At 41.1% G+C, this 21,883-nt stretch overlaps 1 protein-coding gene across 1 annotated transcript in view; it reads left to right on the forward strand.

The window, feature by feature from the left end:
• The window catches only part of WDR7 (WD repeat domain 7), a 129,371-nt gene that overhangs the window by 32,006 nt on the left and 75,482 nt on the right, over positions 1-21,883 (forward strand). The window contains exons 15-20 of the mRNA XM_082496973.1: positions 4,218-4,987; positions 5,571-5,659; positions 9,396-9,485; positions 11,428-11,546; positions 12,458-12,581; positions 17,881-17,994. Of these exons, the coding sequence (XP_082353099.1) occupies positions 4,218-4,987; positions 5,571-5,659; positions 9,396-9,485; positions 11,428-11,546; positions 12,458-12,581; positions 17,881-17,994 (1,306 nt within the window). The remainder of the gene's footprint in view (positions 1-4,217; positions 4,988-5,570; positions 5,660-9,395; positions 9,486-11,427; positions 11,547-12,457; positions 12,582-17,880; positions 17,995-21,883) is intronic.

Here is a 21,883-nt window from a genome sequence, read left to right on the forward strand (position 1 = left end):
TCTCTGGAGTCAGAGGGTGATCTTTCTCCATTCTGGTGGTTATTGCACAAGCTGGAAGCACCTTAAATATCTGGAGATGAGGGGAAGTTCCTTTTTAACAACTAATGAGTTCTTTTTCCAAATTAATTATCTCACAATAAGAAATAAGTTGGGTTTCAAATTGTATAAAGAGTAATTTTTACATTTCAGCATTAATTTTATTCTGAAGAGCAGATAGAGTACAATATAGCACGTATCCTAAGAAAAGCTAGTACAGTGTAAAAAAAACTTTAAGGAACTTCGTGTGGAGGACAGAACCGTACAAGAATCTGTCCTGAATATTCTGTGAATTTTAATGTGCTTAATTACTATTCGGTCTAATGGATTTGGACTGCCCATTTTGAAAAGTAACAGGCAGCTAGCAGTGTCACGTTGCAGAGATGGAACAAAAAAGCAAACAGTAAATTTTAGAAGTAGGCTTAGCCATCGACAGTGGTTTAGCTGGTGGGCTCAATAGCACGTCAGTGCGGATCACCAGCGGAGAGCTTGAAGGAAGAGCTCTCCCTTGGGCTCTGCATCATCCGTTTTTGGTTTGGCCGAATATAGAGAAGTCCTGAACTTGTGAGGGTTTTATGAACTTTGTCACTGGAAGAATATGGCCCTTGACTTTTACACTTTTATCTTTCTGCTGAAGATTAATAGACAGAGGTGCAAAATTCTCTTGAAGGAAACTAGGGAAGAATATCCTTAGAGTCACGTATTGGAGAAATATGTAAGAGGCTTTGCGTGCGCTGAGCAACGTGCTGCAGTGCATGGCGCTTGGAGGGCGGCCACCCTTGGCGATGCTGTGACCGCCGGGCTGGCGATGCCAGTCCTCTGCCGCTCATCGTGACTTGTTCCCTAATAAAGGGCTGTCAGAGCAGGCAGGTATGAAATCCGCGGAGTCTGTCAGTGCCGCTGAGGAGCGGGACGCTCTGCGCCCTTGCGTGGAGGCCTGGCCGGCAGAGAGCAGCAGAGCCCTGCGCCAGTGCCGCCTGCGCTTCTCCTCCAGCGCCCCTGCTCCCTTTGGGGAGCAAATCTCACTTGGAGAGAGCCTTCCTTGGAACAACACCATCCTCTTCCTGCAAATACCCGTGTGTCCTGCTGCTCCTGCTGCACCCCTCAGTATGAATGTTGCACGTGTACGTGTTTTATGTGCGGGTTCCTCACAGCTAACGAAGGTATTGCTGCCTACAAAGGCATGATACATCACTCAGCAAAAGGTGTTCTGTACCACCAGTCAATGGTGATTAATAGCTAAAATATTTTAGTTATATTGTTGCTTTTAACTTTATCATTGTGACCATTACCAGAGACTAGTTAACAAAAAGTTACCTATGTTACATTCTGAGAAAATAACTAATTTTTTTTCTAATAAATAAGGAATATATCAGTAAATCAGTGCATTGCAGAACATAATTTGCAGCTATTATTTTGTGATGTTTAATTATTTCTATTCTGGTTTCAGTGGTCCATTATTTGCTTCTCATGGCAAATTTATTTAATAAGCACAGTTTATTTCTTCTGAGTTGAGCACGGGAAGAGGAGGAGCAGAGTTTTTGGCTATCTGCTCTAGCGCTGATTGCGCTTGGCTTTGGCTGTTTGTCTGGCACGGTGAGCTAGCCTGCACTGCAGCTCCTCCGGGAAATCTAAGAACAGGCAGTGAGAAGGATGGTCTCTCTTTAATTTTCCTTCATATTCCTTGTGACCAAATGTGAATTTTCCTTCTGGTAGTACCTTGACTGGGTTACATAAGTGAAATGTATTTTAATTTGAGGAGAGACAGAAATAAATTATTTGATTCCAGTGGAATAGCAGGTGGTATTGCAGATTTTGCAGGTCTGCATGTTGTTTTTGGAGAGGCTTCTTGATATATTTTGAAGATTGCACTGTCCGTGTGCTTTTTGGTAGCTGGCTTGCTTGTTTGTTACAAAACGAGTGCATTGGAATAATGCAAAATATTTATGTGTATTTGTCGAGTCGTCCCCTGAAAGCAAGCAAGAACTAGTGAGTGCAGTCAGCAAACCGATAATTGTTCTTACTCTTCTCCAGTTCACCACCGTACAGTGAAACATAGGTGGGTATTCACTCTGAGTAAGCAAAACAGTAGCAGCCTTCGCTTAAGAGTCTGCAAATGAAATAAGGTGTTAGTGTGGTAGAAAAGTGAAGATTACGATATCAGATAAGACTAAGATAGTGGCTTGCTTTAGATAAATACGCTTTCTGCGTGTTATGTTTAGGCAGGATGAAAGGAGTTGTTTTGTCCCCGGGCTCCTGCTGTGGCACAGCCGAGGTGAGAGGGTTCGCCGGAGTTACTGCGAAGAAGCTGTGGCTGGATCATCAGCTGCTCGTGACGGCGGGTCGAGGTACCGCAGCCCTTTTTGAACAGATAGGTTTCCAAATATAAAGTTAGTGTAAAACTTTGGAGAGGTCAGTTTTTCCCCAGAAAATTTTTTTACGGTCAAAAGCAATCTTACACTCTTCAGGGGTGCATGGTGACAGGGAGAGAAAAGAAATGGGACGTATGCATGTCCAGTTTTCCAATTATGTTAAGTAGAATATACGTTTGTTTCTGTGATTCATAGTGATAAATGTATTTGTTAGTGTTCAGAAGTAGAATGAAAAGGGTTGAAAATGCAAGATAATAGGTGTTGGTAGAAATCATGTCGGTTTACAGCTCAGCAGATTTCAGTGGTGACCGCTCCCGTGGCCCCCGGGTATTGAAGGCTTTGTAAGATGTGCACGTTGCTTCATGTCCATGAACAAAGGAAGCAATATATCAGGATGTGTACAGGATAGGGTAAAAACCTATTACAAATTAGTGTATATATACAGAATGGTGACATTTTTGCATGATATGCAGAGTGTGTGTTAGTTATTTGCATAGTCTGTATATATTTATAGTGTACGTGTGTATACCTATGCATACCTATTTGTAAATGTATATATACAGTGTATATATAAAAACTGCAAGCCTTGTTCATCTCTAAATAACTATCCTGCTCTAAAATGTGCTTTTGTGGTTTAAAAAAAGACCACAGAGAATGGAAAATTTTAGACACTACCAAACATAGAGTTTATTTTAACATTAAGGCTGTTGAGTTATAGATGAAAAAACACATAGGAGCCTTGACTGTATTGCTTTTATGGGTGATATCTTAAGAATTTATGGGTTAATTCTAATTTCAGTAAAGGTTGGTGTTTTCTGAAGAAACCGTTCAACCTATACCAGTTGTGGATAAAATACCATTTTTCCCGCAGCCATTCTTAGGCTGGTGTAGGGTGATGGGTTTTGTGTGTTCCCTTAGACTTAGCTGTCAGTTGAGCACAGGGTTGGACTAATCCAAGCATCAGGAATGTTCTTCGGCACTGAACCGAGACACTGCTTCCCCTCTGGCTCTCTCTTCCCCTGACTTTGTCATTGCCTGCATCAAACCTGAGTATGTGATGTTTATGTCTTTCAAGCTGTTAATTGAATTGTAAAAGAGGAGAAACAATATTTTACTTACATTTGAACAGGGTTTATTTCTGTTAAAACATTCTTTTCCATTTGTTTGAGGAAACTAAGTACTTGGACTATAGTTTTGTGTTGGTTGTGGAGAGAATAAAGTTCCCACAATACTTTAAAAACATGTTAATATTATTTTGTCCAGTTTCCTGACTTCCCCCCCCCCCCTTTGGGAGGAAGGGAAGGAGGAAGAAGGTGGACTTGTAGTGGAGTGAACAAGTGACACACTAATTGCATATCTAGACAAATTTATTAGTAGCTTGTTTTCCAGTGGCATAAGCTGGTGCCATACTTCCATATCCAAATGTGAAATATTTAATGTGTGTTAAGCTTAATAACAAAATAATGAAATTTTATTGTTCCTTGGTGCATAACTGCTATCTTTCAGAATTCACAAGAAAGAAATGTGAACTTCTGTCTTTTTAGAGAGCTCTATTTATCTGATAAACTCCTGTACGTGAAACTTCTGTATTTTAGGGGTGTAACGCTTGATCACAAGTCTGACACTCCTGACATTGTGAAAAATGCTGTAAAATTCTTCACTGATGTTTTCATAATGTTTATCATAACATGTTTTATACCTGTGTGAGTTTTCAAACTTCAAGCTTCCTTAATTTGTGAATTAACTTTGTGAAAAGTGTTAAGAAAGGAGTCCCAACTGAAATTTCAATTTTTTTTTTCTTTTTTCCAGGGGAATTTACCTAAATATTCACACAACTCCCTGATGGTTCAAGCTATAAAGACTAACTTAACAGATCCGGATATACACGTGCTGTTCTTCGATGTGGAAGCCCTGATTATTCAGCTGCTGACCGAGGAGGCCGCCAGACCCAACACTGCGCTCATTTCTCCTGAGAATTTACAGAAAGCCTCTGGCGGGTCTGACAAAGGAGGCTCCTTTTTGACTGGTAAACGAGCAGCCGTCCTCTTCCAGCAGGTCAAGGAAACAATCAAAGAGAATATAAAAGAGCATCTTCTTGATGATGAAGATGAGGATGAAGAATCGCTAAGACAGAGAAGAGAAGACGGTGACCCAGAATACCGCTCTAGCAAATCTAAACCATTAACTTTATTAGAATATAATCTAACCATGGATACAGCAAAGCTCTTTATGTCCTGTCTTCATGCCTGGGGCCTGAATTCTGTTCTAGATGAGCTTTGCCTTGATCGTCTTGGGATGCTTAAGCCACACTGTTCAGTGTCCTTTGGCCTCCTGTCTAGAGGTGGCCACATGTCTCTGATGCTTCCTGGCTATAATCAGCCTGTAGGCAAACCGCCGTATGATAGCGTGGAGTTCGGAAGGAAGATGTCCATTACAGAAGGACTGGGAAGGGGGACGTACGGCGTGTCACGTGCCGTCACCACTCAGCATCTCCTGTCTGTTATCTCCCTGGCCAACACGCTGATGAGTATGACCAATGCAACTTTCATTGGAGACCACATGAAGAAAGGTCCGACCAGGTACGGCAAATATCCCCTTGAACTTGGGATAACTTTCTTTCAGAGTCTCTAATTCAATGCAGCATTTTATTTTGTTAAATTTTCCTGTGGGTTTTGATGTATCAAATGGCTATGAAAACCTTTGGTACCTAGATGGAACGGAGTGTATTTCTCCTTTCTTGAACGTAGTATGTTTTTATGCCAACATAACTATATTGCTTTGAATGGAGTTAGGTAACTTACAACGCTAATAGAACAGGGAATTGCGTTAACATATGCACCAGTAGGTCTGAGAGGCTATTTTTGTCCTCCTTTTTAGTGCTTATTGATTTTTAAAGAGTTTTTATAATGAATAAGCCAAATTCTAAATAAATCAAAATGTACAAATGTTTTATCACCAAAAAGTAAGTTTACCTAGGAATTGTGAATGAGAGACTTTTTTTTTTTTCTCCTGTCAAACCAACTGTTTTTAACAGTGTTGCTTTTCAAACTTTGTTTAGTCACAGTATCTTTTGCAAATAATCTTTCTTTTGTTTTTCCCTTTTTTCTTTTTTTTATCTCCCCTTATCCTCCTCCTCCCCCTTCATGTACATTTTGTGTTTAGGCCACCTAGGCCAGGCACTCCGGAGATGTCAAAAGTGAAGGCACCCCCCTCAATTTCGAGTCATGCAGCCCAAGGACAAATTAAACAAGGTAAAAATCACTTGCTTTGGAACAATTTGATATGTCATTTCAGCTCTTGATGCTGAAGTGATTACCTTACGATCAAGTGATAAAATATTGCTGGCTTCTACGTGGGAGTAAAGAGTAGTATAATATTCTGTATTAAAACTTTAATGACCAAGACCTGTCTAAGAATCAATATAAGATGCAGATACTGTCATGAAGTTATTCCCTGACAATGGATTTCTTGCATATTTATGTGCTCCCAAATATTCTGGTGTTGAGGTGATAGTAATAGGTTTAAAGTCTGTAACTAAGGGCTATACGGACTAATGCAAAAATGATTATGTATGTTACAAACTAAAGCATAAAGGTAAACACATCTAAGTAGTATGTATACACTCGCTCTCCTTTTGATGGAGGAGGAAATTTATTTTATTTTAACAGTAGTTCTACTGCTGCTGCTATTTTCATCCCTTGCAGTTACGACAGGTGGCAGTGGGTGACACTGAAGGATCCTTTAACAGTCTGCAGTGTATCTTTCAGGAGTATAATGGTTAAGTACAAGGTGTAGAACATGGGATGTAAGAGAAGGATGTGCACAAGATGAGACATGAATTTTGTGCTGGAGTAGAGTGGAGCAGGGACTAGAGCTTCCTCCAGGTGGTAGGAGCCCATGGGAGCAGTCCTGCTGGGACTGGGGAGATGGAAGAGGAAGAGGAGGCACCCCCCTGCTCGCTCTCTAAATTAGAGCTGCTCTTTGATGGGGCAAGTGGGCTGCTACTCTTAACGCCAAAAGTAAAGTCAGTGTAAACCATAGAATCATAGAATGGTTTGGGTTGGAAGGGACCTTGAAGACCATCTAGTTCCAACCCCCCTGCCCTGGGCAGGGACACCTCCCCCCCAGCCCAGGTTGCTCAAAGCCCCATCCAGCCTGGCCTTGAACACCTCCAGGGATGGAAACCACCATGATGTGGCCAGTTCTGACTTAAGCTCAAAACTAAGGAGCCAGGGAACTGTTGGGAAGGGCATGGGGCGACTCCTGGGAAGGCAGCAGTGCAGGCTGGTGGGGAGCAAAGGCAGCATTGGGTGCCTGCGGTGCCCAAAGGAGGAGTGGCGGTACCTACCTGCTGGGTAACGGGAATGACATCTGCGTGGGACCATTGGAAGGTTTTTAATGGCTTGAGGAGAACGTACATGTGTAACCTTTGTCATACATGTTTTGCTGTATGGTAAAACGAAGAGGGAAGGTGTACACATCATTGCTCTTTTTACACTTATGTGGGATTTTTGTAGCTGTGAGCCCAGCTGCGTGCCTATACTGTAGATCAGAAGAGGAAAGGCTTTTCTTTTTCTTTTCTATAATGTGTTTGGGGTTTTTTTTTTCAATTAATGTATAAAGCAGATATGCTTCAGGACTTATTTGAAATTTCCTTTGAAAATTGCAATTATCTTTTATTTTTATCTTTTAACTACTAAAACTTTGTCTCTTCAAGCTATACTAATACAGAGAAATTTGCAATTTGTAAAATGATTGCATTTTGCGGAATACAAATACTTTCACTGTGGTATTTACAATGTATAATCTTTAAAGATGTACATTAAAGTTATGCGTATGCCTTTAAACATATCTTTAAACTATGGAACTGCTCTTGTATTAGAGAGCTTGTAAGCACAACAGGGGACTTATGCATCAACTCTGCGATTTTCTTCACCCCTACAAAAAAGGGAGATGTTTATATCTGAGGAGGAAACTTGCCCATCAGCAACATTTGTGTGTATTCTTTTCCTAAATATAAATATTAATTTACCGTGATCTTTGGTTGCAAAGGGAAAATCAGTTTCGGGAGTGGTATGTGTCAAGTTTTTTTTGTGATCAAGGGTGCTCCGTAAACAGAGAAGTAGCAGTCAGTATCAAAAAACTGAAATAAAAAAAAATAAATCAGAGCTCTTGTCCCAGCATGTGGGGCTGTTTTGCTTTTGGTTTTCTGTTTTCCTTTGTTTTTTGCAGCCATTTACTCTTCCTTCTTGAAAGATAATTATTTCAAAGGTCAGGATTTCTCAGAGATGGTGCCTACATGGCAAATTCAATGTGAGAAATTCATCACAGAGAGAGTCTGTGTCTGTGTTTTGTTTTTAAAGATGTAGTTCCATTATGCTTTTTCTTTCCCGAATGACAACTATGTAATTTTTCTTTGAAATAGCTTTGCTAATGTTGAGGGTAGCCGTACTTCAGTTACCCCAGTGGAAATATTTATAACTTTGTGAGAAACAATTGATAAAAATGAAATTCTATGTTCGGTGAAAAATACTTCTAGTCTGAAACTGTGATCTTTTTCAATGTCTGGTGGTATGTCTCGCGCACTTCTAGTGATGTTGTTCCTAAAAATCAATTAGAGATCCAATATATGCATTTTGACGTGCTTGGTGTCCATCAATTTGAGCTGTTTGTGGTGAGAGGAGCACAGCCCAGTGCTGCTCGGGCGCTGGGCCAGCTGCTCCCGCTGCAGCGACTGCTGCAATTGCTGACCTGGGGAGAGAGCTGCCCACCACAGCAGGAGAGGCAAAAAAGAAACTGCAGAGTTAAACTTGAGTTCTGGTATGGGGTGGGTTTGTGTTTTTACAAACGCTTTTTTGTAAAATAAATAGCTTTTTTTTTATACATCTACTGAAAGTAGGTTTTGCTGTCCTGAAGTGCTTTACGCCGGTCGCCCTGTCACTGTACACGTGCCATGGAGATGCAGTTGTGTGGAAAGTGTGGAAAAAGTAGTTTTGATGCAGATGTCCCACAGGGACAAAAGAAGTTCACCGCATGAAAAGCAAACAGACCATTCAGAAGACAATGCTTAATCGGTTCGGGAGCTTGAACCCATTGTTGTTCTGCAACGGAATAAAAGAGGGGGATTAATTTGAAGATGCTTGTGCATGACATATGGTAATTTCTCTATAGGAAGGAAGTGTCAGATAGTGACCTCTAAATCCCCGCGTTGACCTTGGGTTGTAGCATGTGTATGCCATAAGGTCTGCACATCTTTTCATGTGATAATATTAAGTCATGAAGCATTAGTGGAAGTATAATGTTTAGAACTGCTTTTAAACTACATTTGCACTGAGAAATGCTGCAGTTTACGAAATAAATGTGAGGTATACTGCTTTGAGTAACGGGCTGGAACTGCGCTTGCCCGTAGTGTGCTTTGGATGCTTCTGCTGTAGAGTCTTAGTCCTTTCTTTGGTATAGGTTTAAAATTATTTGAATGGGGATATGTGTAAAATGAACCTGTGTTAAAACTAGCCATTAGCAACACATTCTGTGGCATTTTAGAGTGACAGATGGGGCAGCCCAGCTTTAAAAGGGGTTATTTCTGGGGTAATTAATGAGTAGTGCAAATTCCAGGTCTGTCTAAATATAGGAAAAGCACAAGAAGAAGCAGCAAAACTCCTGTTTTTAAAATTCATAGTCAACTGTGCTGTCAAACCAAATCGAGCTATAAAGGTACATTATTAATGGCTTTACTTACAGGTACTTTTGTCTCTTCAAAACGTGCAAGTTTGTGTTAGCGTATCTGTGTTCCTCTGCAGTTGCATGTCTTCCTCTCACTGGCATTGCACTTCTCGTAAAGCCTAGAGTTTTTTTTAAGTTTAATATTATCACAATTTCCTCCAATTTTGTTTTTCATTCTTCAGTGATACTAATCTGTTTTTCAGAAGCTGCTCTCCTCACTTTCCTATTTTTTTTCTCTTTCTTTCTTCTTCTTTCCTCTGCAAGTTGCTCCTGCTGTTTCTTCTAGCGCTGAAGCTGGTCACTCTGGCTCTGACACTGCTCCTGCTTTACATACCTGTTTCTTAGTCAATGAAGGTATTCTTTCCTCACTTTTCTATTTGTCTTTTACTTTTGACTAGTGTCCCTTATCATTGTTACGACTTTAATTTGATCTATGTAGGAATTTTTCTTTGCACGAAAGGGAGGCCCTGCGGGGGTTTTGTACACGTCGCCATTAACGGTGGTAGAGGGTGAGCAGATGCAGTTTGCGTGTCTCGGACTGTCTGTAAAGTCAGTTCTCAACTGACCTATCAAAAGTGACGTTTCACATCTTGTTTGGGTTTGCTGTCGTCTTTTGACGAAAAATCTGAGCCCCGTGTAAGCAGGGAGAGGGCCCGTGCCTTTCCCCGCGGGGAGTGCGTGCGGAGACAGGCTGTGCGTCCCAGCCCGCGCCCGCGGGTGCCGCTCCTCGGGACGGGGGCCCTGCGGCAGACCCGCTGGCACAAGCGCGGGATGGGTCTTCCTCCTGAGGGGAGAGAGCACCAGTGCTCTGTACGCCACGTTACAAACTGGAAGACTGAAAACTTAACGCTCCTTTTAAAATGAAACAAACAAGATCAGTTACTTGGCCCTTAAATTTTATTTTTGGTGCTTACGAAAGTGTAGTGTTTATTTAAACTACTTGAGTTTTCTGTTGGGGATGATTTTTTTCAATAAATGCTAATCTACGTTATGAAGAATGTTTTCTGCCAAAAAGATGGGCACAAACAAACAAAACCCCTTTGTATCCCTGTCAGCAAGTAGCTTTACATCAGAATTTTTATGTTGTATTACTAAGCTATAAATTCTTGCTTTCATGCATTTCAAGCAGTAGAAATGCACTCTCTTAAATTGGAAATTTCTCGTTTTAATCCACTTTTCTTTAAGGAAAATTGACATAATGATTTATTTTCTTGTAGCACCATGAAGAGCTTTATTAGTTAAAATATTTGGATTTTTATGCTCAGTATTGCTGACAATCTAAAAACGTGGATCTATATGCTCACCTGAAGTGTTTCTGCAGTTTCTCAAGTCAATGTAGAGCATACTACTGGAAGTATTCATTTGCGTAGAGTATTTTACAAGCATTTTTACAAGCCGTGTCGTTTGCGCTTGATACGCTTATCTTTACTGGTTTTAACTACCCAATATGGCAGGTTTGTGGTGTGAATGCACACAAGGTAAGCGTGCTGCAGGAAGATTTAGAGGGAAAGATAAGGGTAGCAGACAAACACGCCTCCTACGTATTTACATACCTTTTAAAAGGGGAGAGAAAATTTCATGTAATCCTTCCAGTGGCAATTCGTATGCAAAGTTTTCTGTAATTGAATTGTATCACACTTGCATGTAGGGCATTAAATATCACAATAAGTGATGCTAATTATGGTTTGAACAGGGCTTCTAAATCTTGAACTCAGAACCATGGCTTGTGCTTTTGCAAAAAATTGGCCATAATGCTTTAAGGACTTTTTTGTATTTAGCATATACTTAGAGTATATATTTAAGCTTAAAATGCAAGCACGTGGCTAGACACCGAAATCTTTCGGAGAGGGACTGGGGAGGAAGAGGGATTTTTGTGTTTCATCGGGACTGATTTGAGGCTGTCTTCTACTGATGGCGCGTTTGACCCGTGCGTGTGTGGCAGAGCTCTGACCAGCTCCTTCACCGCGCGCGATCTGTGCCTGGACGAGCTCGTTCCCGTCCCACGCTGAAGGCACGGGCACTGTACAGCCTGCCCCGAGGGCAGCTGGAATCAGCGCAGACGGGGTGCAGCCCGTGGCGCGGGGAGCCCCGCGTGCCCACGGCAGAACAAACAGTTCTTTGTTCTGCTGCAAAATTGGTTCTTTTTTCTTTTCTCTCCCTCTTTGTCCTGCCTTCTCCTGAAGATCTACTGTGTAGCAGGCCAGTGGCCAATGTAAATGTGCTCGATAGCATTTTCAACTGAAAATTGCTTTGGTGTTTATGATGTTTATCTTCCTGCTGTGGTGTGTTTTCACAGGGTGGAGCCAGCTCGCCGCTATGCACTGCGTGATGCTCCCCGACCTGCTGGGACTGGATAAATTCAGACCTCCTCTTCTGGAGATGCTGGCTCGCAGGTGGCAGGATCGATGCTTGGAGGTGACTTCAGTAGTAGTTTTGTACTGCTCGGGTTTGGGGGGTTTATGTTGTCTCTTACTGATCACATTTTCCCTTAACATAGGGGGGGGAAAAAATCATTTTTTTCCAACACATGTTCCTGCACTTTGTATTTCAGATTTAGTAAGTTAATTTTCCTGTTAACCTGTCAAAATGTTGAAAAAGTTGTCATGTCTAAATATGTGTATATATATATATTTTTTTTTTTACGTTCTGGATGCTGCACTTTAAAAAAAAAAAAAAATTGGATTAAAAACTTCCATGATTCCATTAAGAACCTTATTAAGATTAAAAAAACCTACCCTGTATTTTTCAAGAGACTGCTGAGTTGCTGTATTTCTTGGAGCATGTATAGAGTAGCCAGTAAATGGTTTGTCACCCAATTGTTTGATAAATGACTAGTGGGCCTTAAGACTACACCTGTGCTGTTCTGGCAAAAATAAAAAAACAAGTGTTGAGTGTGCAGCTTTCCAAGTGGGAGAGTAGTAAGAGAGCTGGGTTGTGGACTATAGGTCCTTAGCGGTCCTGGAACGTCATTGGCAATATGGTTTTGGGTACCTGTTCACCTGTTCTTTTGCTAGATAGGATATACTGTGAGATGGTTTCCTGGGAGGGTAATTACTTTGAAACTCATTAAAAATTGTAAGGAACAGAAGGGCTGCACGTTGTTGCGGTGTCCTGTTGAGAGTTGTCACAGCTGGGGCATGTCCTCTTCAGGGTTATTTTGCTCCTGTGCTGGAGGTGGAGAGGGGTGGGAAAAAATGGAGGTCTTCTAAAAGCTTGGTTTAGTTTTCTGTAGAATTTTTTTCTTTTGTTCTTGCTAAGTTATATTGAAAGCATACCGGTAGATATTTGATGTTTGAGTTTGTATGACATTCCTGTTGGCTGTACAGGTAAGAGAAGCTGCCCAGGCCTTGCTGCTAGCAGAACTGAGAAGAATCGAGCAGGCAGGTCGGAAAGAAACCATTGATGCATGGGCTCCTTATTTACCACAGTACATTGACAGTGTTATATCACGTAAGTAATGCTGTGTTAAACCTCAAAATGACTTGGTTGCGAGATAAAAGAAAAAAAGGCATTTTGTACACAGATTTACGAGCAGCACTACGATCTAGGGGAAAATTCTGGGGGGAAAATAATCTAGGGTTATATAGAAAAGTTTCTTGAAATTTTCAAAGTAATTTCACAATCATGAAATCACTTAGGCTCATTAATGTTGGGTAGGTAAATCAAACACTCCAGTACGTATCACTGGGACTGGAGTGTGTTCCGCAGAAGCTATCCCTGCCGTTGAGGGGCTAGGCTGGAGGCGAGAGGGAGGTTTCAGGGTGGCAACCTGCTATGGAAAGGTACTGGTGGTGAAACACTGGTGTTCCTTTTCAAGGAATGTATAATTAGATTATGGAAATTCTTATAAAGAGATCCTTTGGCATCCCAGGAGTATAAAAGGATTCTGAGAAGAGCTAATGCCGCGTGTTGCAGTATACCTCCGTCAGAGTCTGTTAAGCGTTTGATGCAACACCCGCACAGTTGGGCGTTCAAAGCCGTTGCTTGCCAAGCGCTGCAAGGAGATACTGGGTAAAGATTATTCTCCAAATAAGTTAACTAGCTACTCACTGCTATTTAATATGTTGTATTTTTCTCCAAAATAGCTATTTTGATCTTACTGGTTGTTATTAAAGCAGAGGTTGTACAGACTCTACGAGTATGTTCTTTGAAGCCCTGTCAGTGTCAGGAGATACCCCATTCAATTACCCAGCTGGAAACTTCCCTTATAGAATAATGTCCAAAAGCATCTGCCTTATGGAACAAACCAGTAAAAATGTCTATTTTCATGAATAAGAATGTTTGCTTTTCAGTTGTAGGTGTTCATCTTTGTTAAAATGAGATTCTTTTTCCACTGAAGACTGTAGTTTCTGTTCAGAGAAAGATCTCTATTAAATACCAATTGATTTTTGAGAGAAGTGTGATAATCTTATTAAATCTAAATTGAATGCATAAATTACATGGAACATGGTACTTTAAAGTGATGTTGAGAATTTGTTGGTAAGTCTAAGCTGCTGTTAATTACAGCCTTTAGCCATGTAGCGTTTGCCTTATTACGGGGATGTTGTAGCCCCGTTCGATGTGCAGCCAAGCAGTGAGCAATACGTGAAAGTACGTTCTATATACGTGCCAAAGAGCCTTGATTCAGCTTGGTAGTTGTGCCAGGCTGTATATTAGGATGTATTTTTTGATTGATCTTCTCCAGAGGTTGGTTATAGTCAGTTTGTAGAATACAGCTGTAGTTGCCCCTTACTCTCAGGAATAGCTGCTATAGCAACTGTTGATGGTTACTAATTTCTTTTCTCTGGAGTGATGCTGACTGACCTTGTTGGGTGCAAGGTTATGGACGTAATTGTGTTTGCAAAGTGTACATAAACCACTCTGCCATGCCTGCTTTAGCCAGCTGACTGTTTCCAAAAAAGGAACTTATTTTTAAGATACTGGAAAACAACTGGTAATTCATTTTAGTGCCAATAGCTTGCGGTTTCTGGTACTCCTCACTACTTAATTACTTTTGGAAGTTTTAGAGTAGAGAATTAAGGTTACAGAGTTTGTGGTTCTCCTGAATGACAGGACTGAGAAGGCATTTAATAGTGCTATTGTCTGTATGAATGTACACAAAGATGCTGATGATCTTCTGAAGAAGAACAGTAATTATGTATCAGAAAGGCGAAACAAAATAAGGAGCTACAAATCTTACGGTTGTGGGTAAAGAGAAAATATACATTAGTTATGTTGGAAGACATGACTAAAAAATTACATTTTTTTTTTTTTAAAGTTCTGGGGAGGAATTGAGAGGGATAAGAATTCTTTAGGATGGCCAAAATAGATGCAATGGACTTCTGGAAAATACAGTTTTATGCCAGGAAGGTAAGGAGAAGTGTGAAAGATAAAGAAATACTGCTTTGATTCCTTCATCCTCCTCTTCTCCTAATTTTGCCTCTTGATATATGGGCATAAATTATTATCAACATATTTTTGTGTCCAGCATATGGTACTACTCTGCAATAGGCTGTACATGCATGACATAGAAACAGGGCTTCTCTTGCACGTTAACAGGTTTTGTTTTAATTAAAAGCAGTGGTAATCAGTAATAGAAGCTCATTGCTGATAAAAGATACTTTGTCATATGCCTTTAATTGGCTCAAATGAATGGAGTGTGTGGTAGCAGCAAAGAGAGATGAAATTTTTTCCCCGTTTGTGTGTTCGGGGCTCAGACGCGCAGCAGGAGTTCTGGGACACGACCTCACTGGTACAGACCAGGCGACTGGCATGTCTCCCAGCCCTCTCATTAAAGGCCTTCAGCAGACTTAAAGACATGCACAGGCTTATCTTTTAATAATCTTTTAACTGATGCGAGAGAGGTGATTGTCCCGCCGTGGACGGTGGGGCGGAGGAGCAGGGAGAGAGCCGAGCAGACCTTATTGTGTGTTGTGTGTGTGTGTGCCAGCACACCGCGCTCGCCCTGCGGGACCGCCTCGAAGGGGCGCCCTGCGCTCGGCCGCGAGCTGCCTCCTGCAGCACGTGCTTCGCAGGTCAGGTGTTTGCACGCGTTGGGCTTCGATTCACGCCTTCTGCCGGGGGGACAATAAATCTTGGTTTTATTCGGGCCTTCAAATCCAAAATTGGCGTGTCGGCTGGTTGACCCCGCATCAAATGGGAATGGATGTATAAGTGATGCCGGGAATTAAGCCTGCAAGAGATGCTGCAGGTGTTGGTATTTTTCAGGCTCCCGCAGGGAGGAAAACAGTTAAGCTCTCAAAGCTTCATCTTGTATCTACTAAGATTACGTCATGCGACTGTAAATATTTGCCGTGGCCTTGTCTGCTCCTCGTTTTCCCAGCACGCAATTGTCTCTGAAATGCTGCGTAGTCCGTGGGGCGTTTGCCGCGAGGATGTGCTTCCAGGGGAAGTTCAAAAAGGGAAAAATGCTGCTGCCTTTTTCTACCTGCTTATTTTTAAGAGCAAGGGCGATCTCCAGCAGCAAACGGGTCCTGCAGATGAAAGCAGCTGTGGGTGGTGGGTCTGTCTGCCAAGCCCCGGAGGGACAGATGTGTTTATAAATATGCAACGTTACTGCAGATAAAAAAATGGCCACTATGGCTTTAATGGCAAGCAAAAGGTTATCTTGGCCCGGCCTTTGTAAGGCAGGATGGGGATGGAGCCGCAGCCAGGCAGGGCGCAGGGCGGCTGGGAGCTGCCCGGATCGATGGGGGCGGTGTGCGGGGAATTAATGGGAGGCGGCGGGCTGCTGCTGACGGGCTGCGGGCAGTGCCCCCGCTCGCTGCCCAGAGCTGCTCTCCGGACAGTCCGCTCAGAAATTAGGGACAGGCACTTCTTGCTTCCCACGTTGCTAAAATCCAGTTAATTCAGGTAAATGTTTGTATGCGACTGCTGTTTCTTTTGAAGTGACAATCTTAAAATGTGGCAGCACAAAATTAAAGAAATTTTAAGCGGATGTCCTTAAATTTTGTATCTCTAAACTGCTTCAAATACTAATCCATGTTATCACTGGAACACAAAATAAATATGAAAAGTCTGTAATAATGAATATGCCGTTGTCGGTTTTTATGCATGTATTTCTGGTGGACATGTTTCTGTTGGAAAATATGATTTAAAGCCAGATAAATTGAGTAAAACTTGAAAACTCCCATTTAAATTGATGGAAGTTTAATTATTGAGCAAGGATAGTTTGATTTGGACCCCAAAGACTTTGCTATTTATGTATGTGATCAGATCCTCTTACTCGTGCAAGGTTTAACTTAAAGGAGCACAAAGAAGTACGGCAAATAATTTTGTGCTGTGACGTTTTAATATAGTAAATGAATGGGTTTAGATGCTGCAGTAAATATTAAATTGTAATAATGACGTGAGTTTGTAATACAAGTATATCTTAAGTTTCCAATATTTTCTAATATGTCAACTGGCTTATTTCTAATACATTCAGGGATTTATGATTTTTTTCACTTCTAAAATGTGTTTCTAAGACACTTTTGGTGAATTATGTGTAGAACACTTGTGTCCAGAATACATGTTCCTCCTTACTGGATTTCATTGAGAGGAAATGAGAATTTATTGCCTGACATATTTGCGTGATGGCTATTTTCTTCACCTTTTGGCTTTATCCATTTGGTGTTTTGGGGGGAATGTTTAATCGTTTTGACTAAGTGCATTTTTACTTAACTTTTATTTTAATTGTATAAAATTGTAATAAACGCTTCTAATTTTGTATACACTGTACTTAGAATTGACTCATGCAAAGGCACTTCCTTCTGTTGCATCATACCTTGTATCGCTTGGCTCTGTAGAAAGATGTAGCATATCTAACACGGAAAATCAGCCTTTTTTCAGCAGCTCGGGGCTGGAAAGCAGGGAAAGAAGTGAGGGAGTAAGTAAATAAACCAAAGGCTTTGAATTTTGGCCCAGCCTAAACCCACCATTTAGGGACTGCTAGACCCTTGGCCTCTACCGACTTGGGAAAATACTCCCTCGGAGACGAAAGCTCGTCTTGATCGGCAACGCAGTGATCTTTGATAGCACGGTCTGGCACAGAGGAAGGAAGCCTTACCAGGGCATCCCTTTGGTCTGCTATTCAGCTTTCCGAAAGGTTTTGGGGAACGCTATTTGCGAGGCTGTTCTTTCACCCTTAGCAAAACTCTTCTTCTGATAACGCCTTGATTGAATTGTGGTGAGGCTCATACAGGGAATAAGTAAAGATTATAACTGGGCAGACTATAAAGTGGCGAATTAAAACTTTAACCACGTGGTGTTCTGTGGCACAGTTTGGTGCTCCTTATGTAGTTTCTAATAGCAGCTAACATGCATCCCAACTCAAATGGCATGGAACGAGTCAGCTGAATTCATATACTCCAAAGATAACCTGGAAAAACTGCGCTTTTTTTGGTGAGAGAGGTGAAGTGTTGAGAGGAGATGTAAGAGGAGTTCTGCTGGGACTCTATTTTGTTGCTAAGTTAGTGTGTAATATACATACCTAATAATTATAATGATGCTAGAAGATGGCAGAAAAAGAAGAAAATACAAAAGAGATATTTACAGTGAGGGAAAGATTTGTAAAGGACAGCTTTGTGAAAAGTCTGTGGACAGTGTGAAGGGAAACCAGAACACAGTTGCTCTTTGCTTTATCTATGTTTCATAGAGTTACACTGTATGATTCAGAATATCAAAAGATACTTTGCCCCCCCACCCCCCGATCTAAGGATGTTACCTACCAAAATCACTGACTTTGTGGGTGTTCGGTTGTTTCTTTCAGCTGGAGTGACCACAGAAGCCATTCAAACTGGTACTGCAAGCCCAGACACACTGGGAACAGAAGCAAAGGTCCAGGAAGAAGAGCATGATCTGGTTGATGATGACATTGCGGCAGGTGAGCATTAATATAATGAATATGTTATTTTTTCACATAGTAGGTGCCATGCAGAGGAGATGGAGCATATTTTGCCAAATAACATTTTTCGCATGAAAATGAAATGTTAAAGCTGCTTTATGAAGAAGTGTGTGTTATTAGAAATGAAGTTATTTGAAAGTAGAAAAGAGCTGTAAACAAAAACTATAGACCTGCTCAACTGTAACTACCCTAATATTATTGTGTTGGTTCTGACTCATCTGTATTTTAATATAGGAGGTGGTTTGATTTTTTTCAGTCTGCCTGCAACCAACATGTTTAGCTTGTAGTTCTGGAAGAATAAAGGCTTTATATGAGCCTTTAGAGTTATCCCTTAAATTATTTACCTTGGTGAAAGATCTGATGCAAGGGTGCTACCATCAGTCTGCTTGATTGAGTTGAGGGTTTTTGGAACGCATAAGCGCTGCTGGTTTGTTGCATGTAGAATTCAAGTGTATTTCATTTCCACAGTACTCGTACAGCTTTTTACCGTTGCTCTTGGTTTTTGTAGCCTGGCAGGTAAAGTCAAGAGCTCTGGTCCGTCAAGGCATGCTCTGAAGTGGCAGAACAAACAAAAATATGCATGTAATTATAAGCAGTTATCTTCTGATTCTTTTTTCGTACTTATTTATGCAGTGTCATAAGGAAAATACCTATATGCTCAATATCAATATCCTTGGAATTTGAATGACTATTGTATGTCTTCTAGCATAGCATACTGAAGATGATGGAGCGTGAAAGCTGCCTTATTTTTGGCTGAGCTTTCTATTATTTTTGTGAAAGTCTAAAAGAAAACTATTAATTTCTATTGACCTGAAGACAGTTAGTGTGACAGATGTAGTTTTGGGTCAAGTCTCTGGTTGGAGGTGCCTGAGACAGGGTTACTGCTGGTTGAAGAACAGCCTGGCGGGAGCAGGGAGCATTGACACGGGTTGGGGGTAAAAGGCTAACTGGTAACAAGCACGAGAGAGGCAGGAGCTGGGAATGCCTTTAGCTAAAGACGATGCGGGACTTGTCAAGAAACAAAAATGAATAGATGATGGACCCTTGGGGAAAAATAAAAATAAATTAATGCATGGGCTGGGCATACCCTGAAACACGTGTTACCCCAGCGTATACATCAGATCAGGGTTTCCTTCAGGAACAGACCGTCTCCTTCACTGTTAGTCTTTCCGGTTCTTTTTCTGGAAGCTTTAGCAATAGCAGCATTACAAACAGTGGTGTGCTGTATCTGGGACAGCTTTCTGCCCCTTCGATGTCACGTGTTCTTTTCACGGGAAAGGCATGGAAGATGGGGTGCTTTCGTGGCGTAATTTTCAAATGATCTGTGTGGTTTTGCTGTGTGCTAGACTGAGTTTTGAGGTTTGCAGAAAGCTGTCTGCTGTGTTGCTAGAGTCTGACGGTAGTAGCAATTCTATTTACAGAGAAAGTGTTTCTGTTATTAAAAGCAGTTGAGCTTTAAACAAAGATCCTGAGTAAAAATGAAATCTTGGTCCACAGTTGAATACAGTTAGTTTTGTGTTGGTAGAATACACGCAAAAAAAAAAAAAAAAAACCAAAACATTTTTGAGACTATTTAAACTTAACCCTACCTTAAAAAAAAAAAAAAGATGCAGCTTCTTCCTGTAGTGGTCCTACTAAGGCTAATATTTATTGATTGCACAATGTAATGCTGGTGTGCAGTGGTCAACAGGATTTTTTTCAGTTCAAATTGAGATTCACCAAATGCTTTCATTTATCCAAATTTTTTAAAAGGATCACTTTCACATCAGTCCTTTTAGAGATTAAAGCATTTTAGCTTAGCTAGCTGGAAAGCACTGAAGCCTGTTGCTGAAAAATATTTCAGTAATACACTACAGTGCCTCTTAAGTGTTTCAGAACACACAGGCAGGAGTTCTTTAGAAAATTAGTCTATCTTCAAATGCGCTGAAAATACATGCAAGAATAGTCTTCCCATGTAGAAGTAGTAGTATTTATTGCATCTTTAATGCCTGAAGGGCTTTTCTGGATAACTAAAAGTAGAGTAAATATTTAGCTTAAATAATTCACATGTGGACAACAGCATTTTTTCCTAGTTGGGCCTAAAATCTACTGGCTTCAGTGGTCAAAATTTCGTAATTCATCATGTTGGTAAATAGGCTTTTCCAATTTTTTTTTATACTTTTGTAATTTGTAATCTATTTAGGATCCATGATAGCATCTAAGTTTTATTTTAGATATCCAAATATGTTTTTCCAATAATTAAAAGAGCAAGATAATTTAAGAAGAAAAAAAAAAAAAACAGAACACCAAGATAGTACTGTTACATATTTGGAAATACGACTGTCTTTATGTTTTAACCCAAGTGCAGCAGCATCTGTAGGGGTAGTAGAACAAGGACATGAGTGAGCATGTAAGAGGGATAAATGGTCAAATGTCCTGGAGGCTGTGAAAAAGGCAGCGCTGTAGTGCATCGCTACCTCTGGTGACAGATTTATTTACTTAAAAGAAAAGGGTAGAACAGCATAAATAGACTATCTTTAAAAGTACACTGATTTTACTGTGTGGGGCAGTTTGGGAGTTTGGGAAGTGAAGAACCACAATGAAATAACTTTTAGGTTGCCTGTGTTTGCCTCTGAGCTGTGCAACATTACCTTAGTAACGGCAATAAGTAACATATTGGGGTGCAATATGATAACGTATATTCTGAATATTGTAGGGATTGCTCATATACCTCATCAACAGAAATTTCTAGCAAGTTGAGAATTCCTTTAGTTCTAATTAATTCCCAGGGTAACTGTAGACACTTCCAGATTTGTGCAGATGTCCTGCGGCTGCCAGTGGGTATTGCTCGTTGTAACACGACTGCCAGGTTTCGGTTAAGACCTTCTTGCTGATGGTGCCACATACAATGAAAGATGACTCTTGCCATGAAGAGCTGCTTATAATCTCTGTTCCACTTAGATAATACCACCAACCTCTTCAGCATTGCATAATGGGGAATTTTTCCATGGCAATCCCATTTTGTAAGAATGACCTTATTGGCGGTAGTGTTGAGAAAGACGCTTGTAAAGCACAAATCCATTCCTGGTTCTAATTAAACACAATTTTTTAAAAAAAATGTTTTTCCCCCTTCTGTGAACCCTGAATGTTATGTACAGCCACCTGGGCTAAAAAGACTATAGAAGTATAGAGTGCCTCAGGTTTGTAGATATAAAGTTTTCAAAAATACACCTCTGTGTGTGTTAAATCTTCCCCGGAACCCAAGCTGCGTGTTCAGCCAAACCGCTGCGGTGCTGTGGGGAAAGTGGAGGGACGTGTTGGGAGTCACCGGGCCGTGTCTTTTGCCGTCGTTTGAAGCGGTGGTGCCCTGTACGTGGGGGGGAGGTGGAAGTGGCCACAAGCACCGAGTTGTAGAGGGTTTAGTCGTTCTGGGCTATTTGGGGGAGTTTTACGTAAGACACACTGCTCTTGGGGAGAGAGGGTTAAACGTCCTTGGAATGTCGGTCTGACCTTAGCGAACAGGTTTCGTGCCCCCTGATTAGTTTGATTACAGAATCTGTTGTCTGCTATTAAACAGGAAACAGTGTATGGTTTTTCTATGCTTTGTTTTTAATAGCTATATGAAAATAAAATGTCAGTGGGTGGGAAATTGAAGGCACGGTCAGGGGGCACACTGCCCCGGGGAGCAGAAGCGGCACTGACGCCTCGCTTTGCCTGTCTTGCTGGGGAAATAACACTCCAACAGGCGGCCTGACAGGTAACAAAGGTAAATATGCTGTTATTGCACCAGCTATTCTGGTTTGGTATTTCTCTAAAAGCAAAGGGTAACAGGCACAATTTTCTACTTGAGCCAACGTAAATATTTATCACTTTAGGAAACACTGTGATA

This window comes from Vanellus vanellus (assembly GCF_965231255.1).
Source record: "Vanellus vanellus genome assembly, chromosome: Z".
Lineage (NCBI taxonomy): Eukaryota > Metazoa > Chordata > Aves > Charadriiformes > Charadriidae > Vanellus > Vanellus vanellus.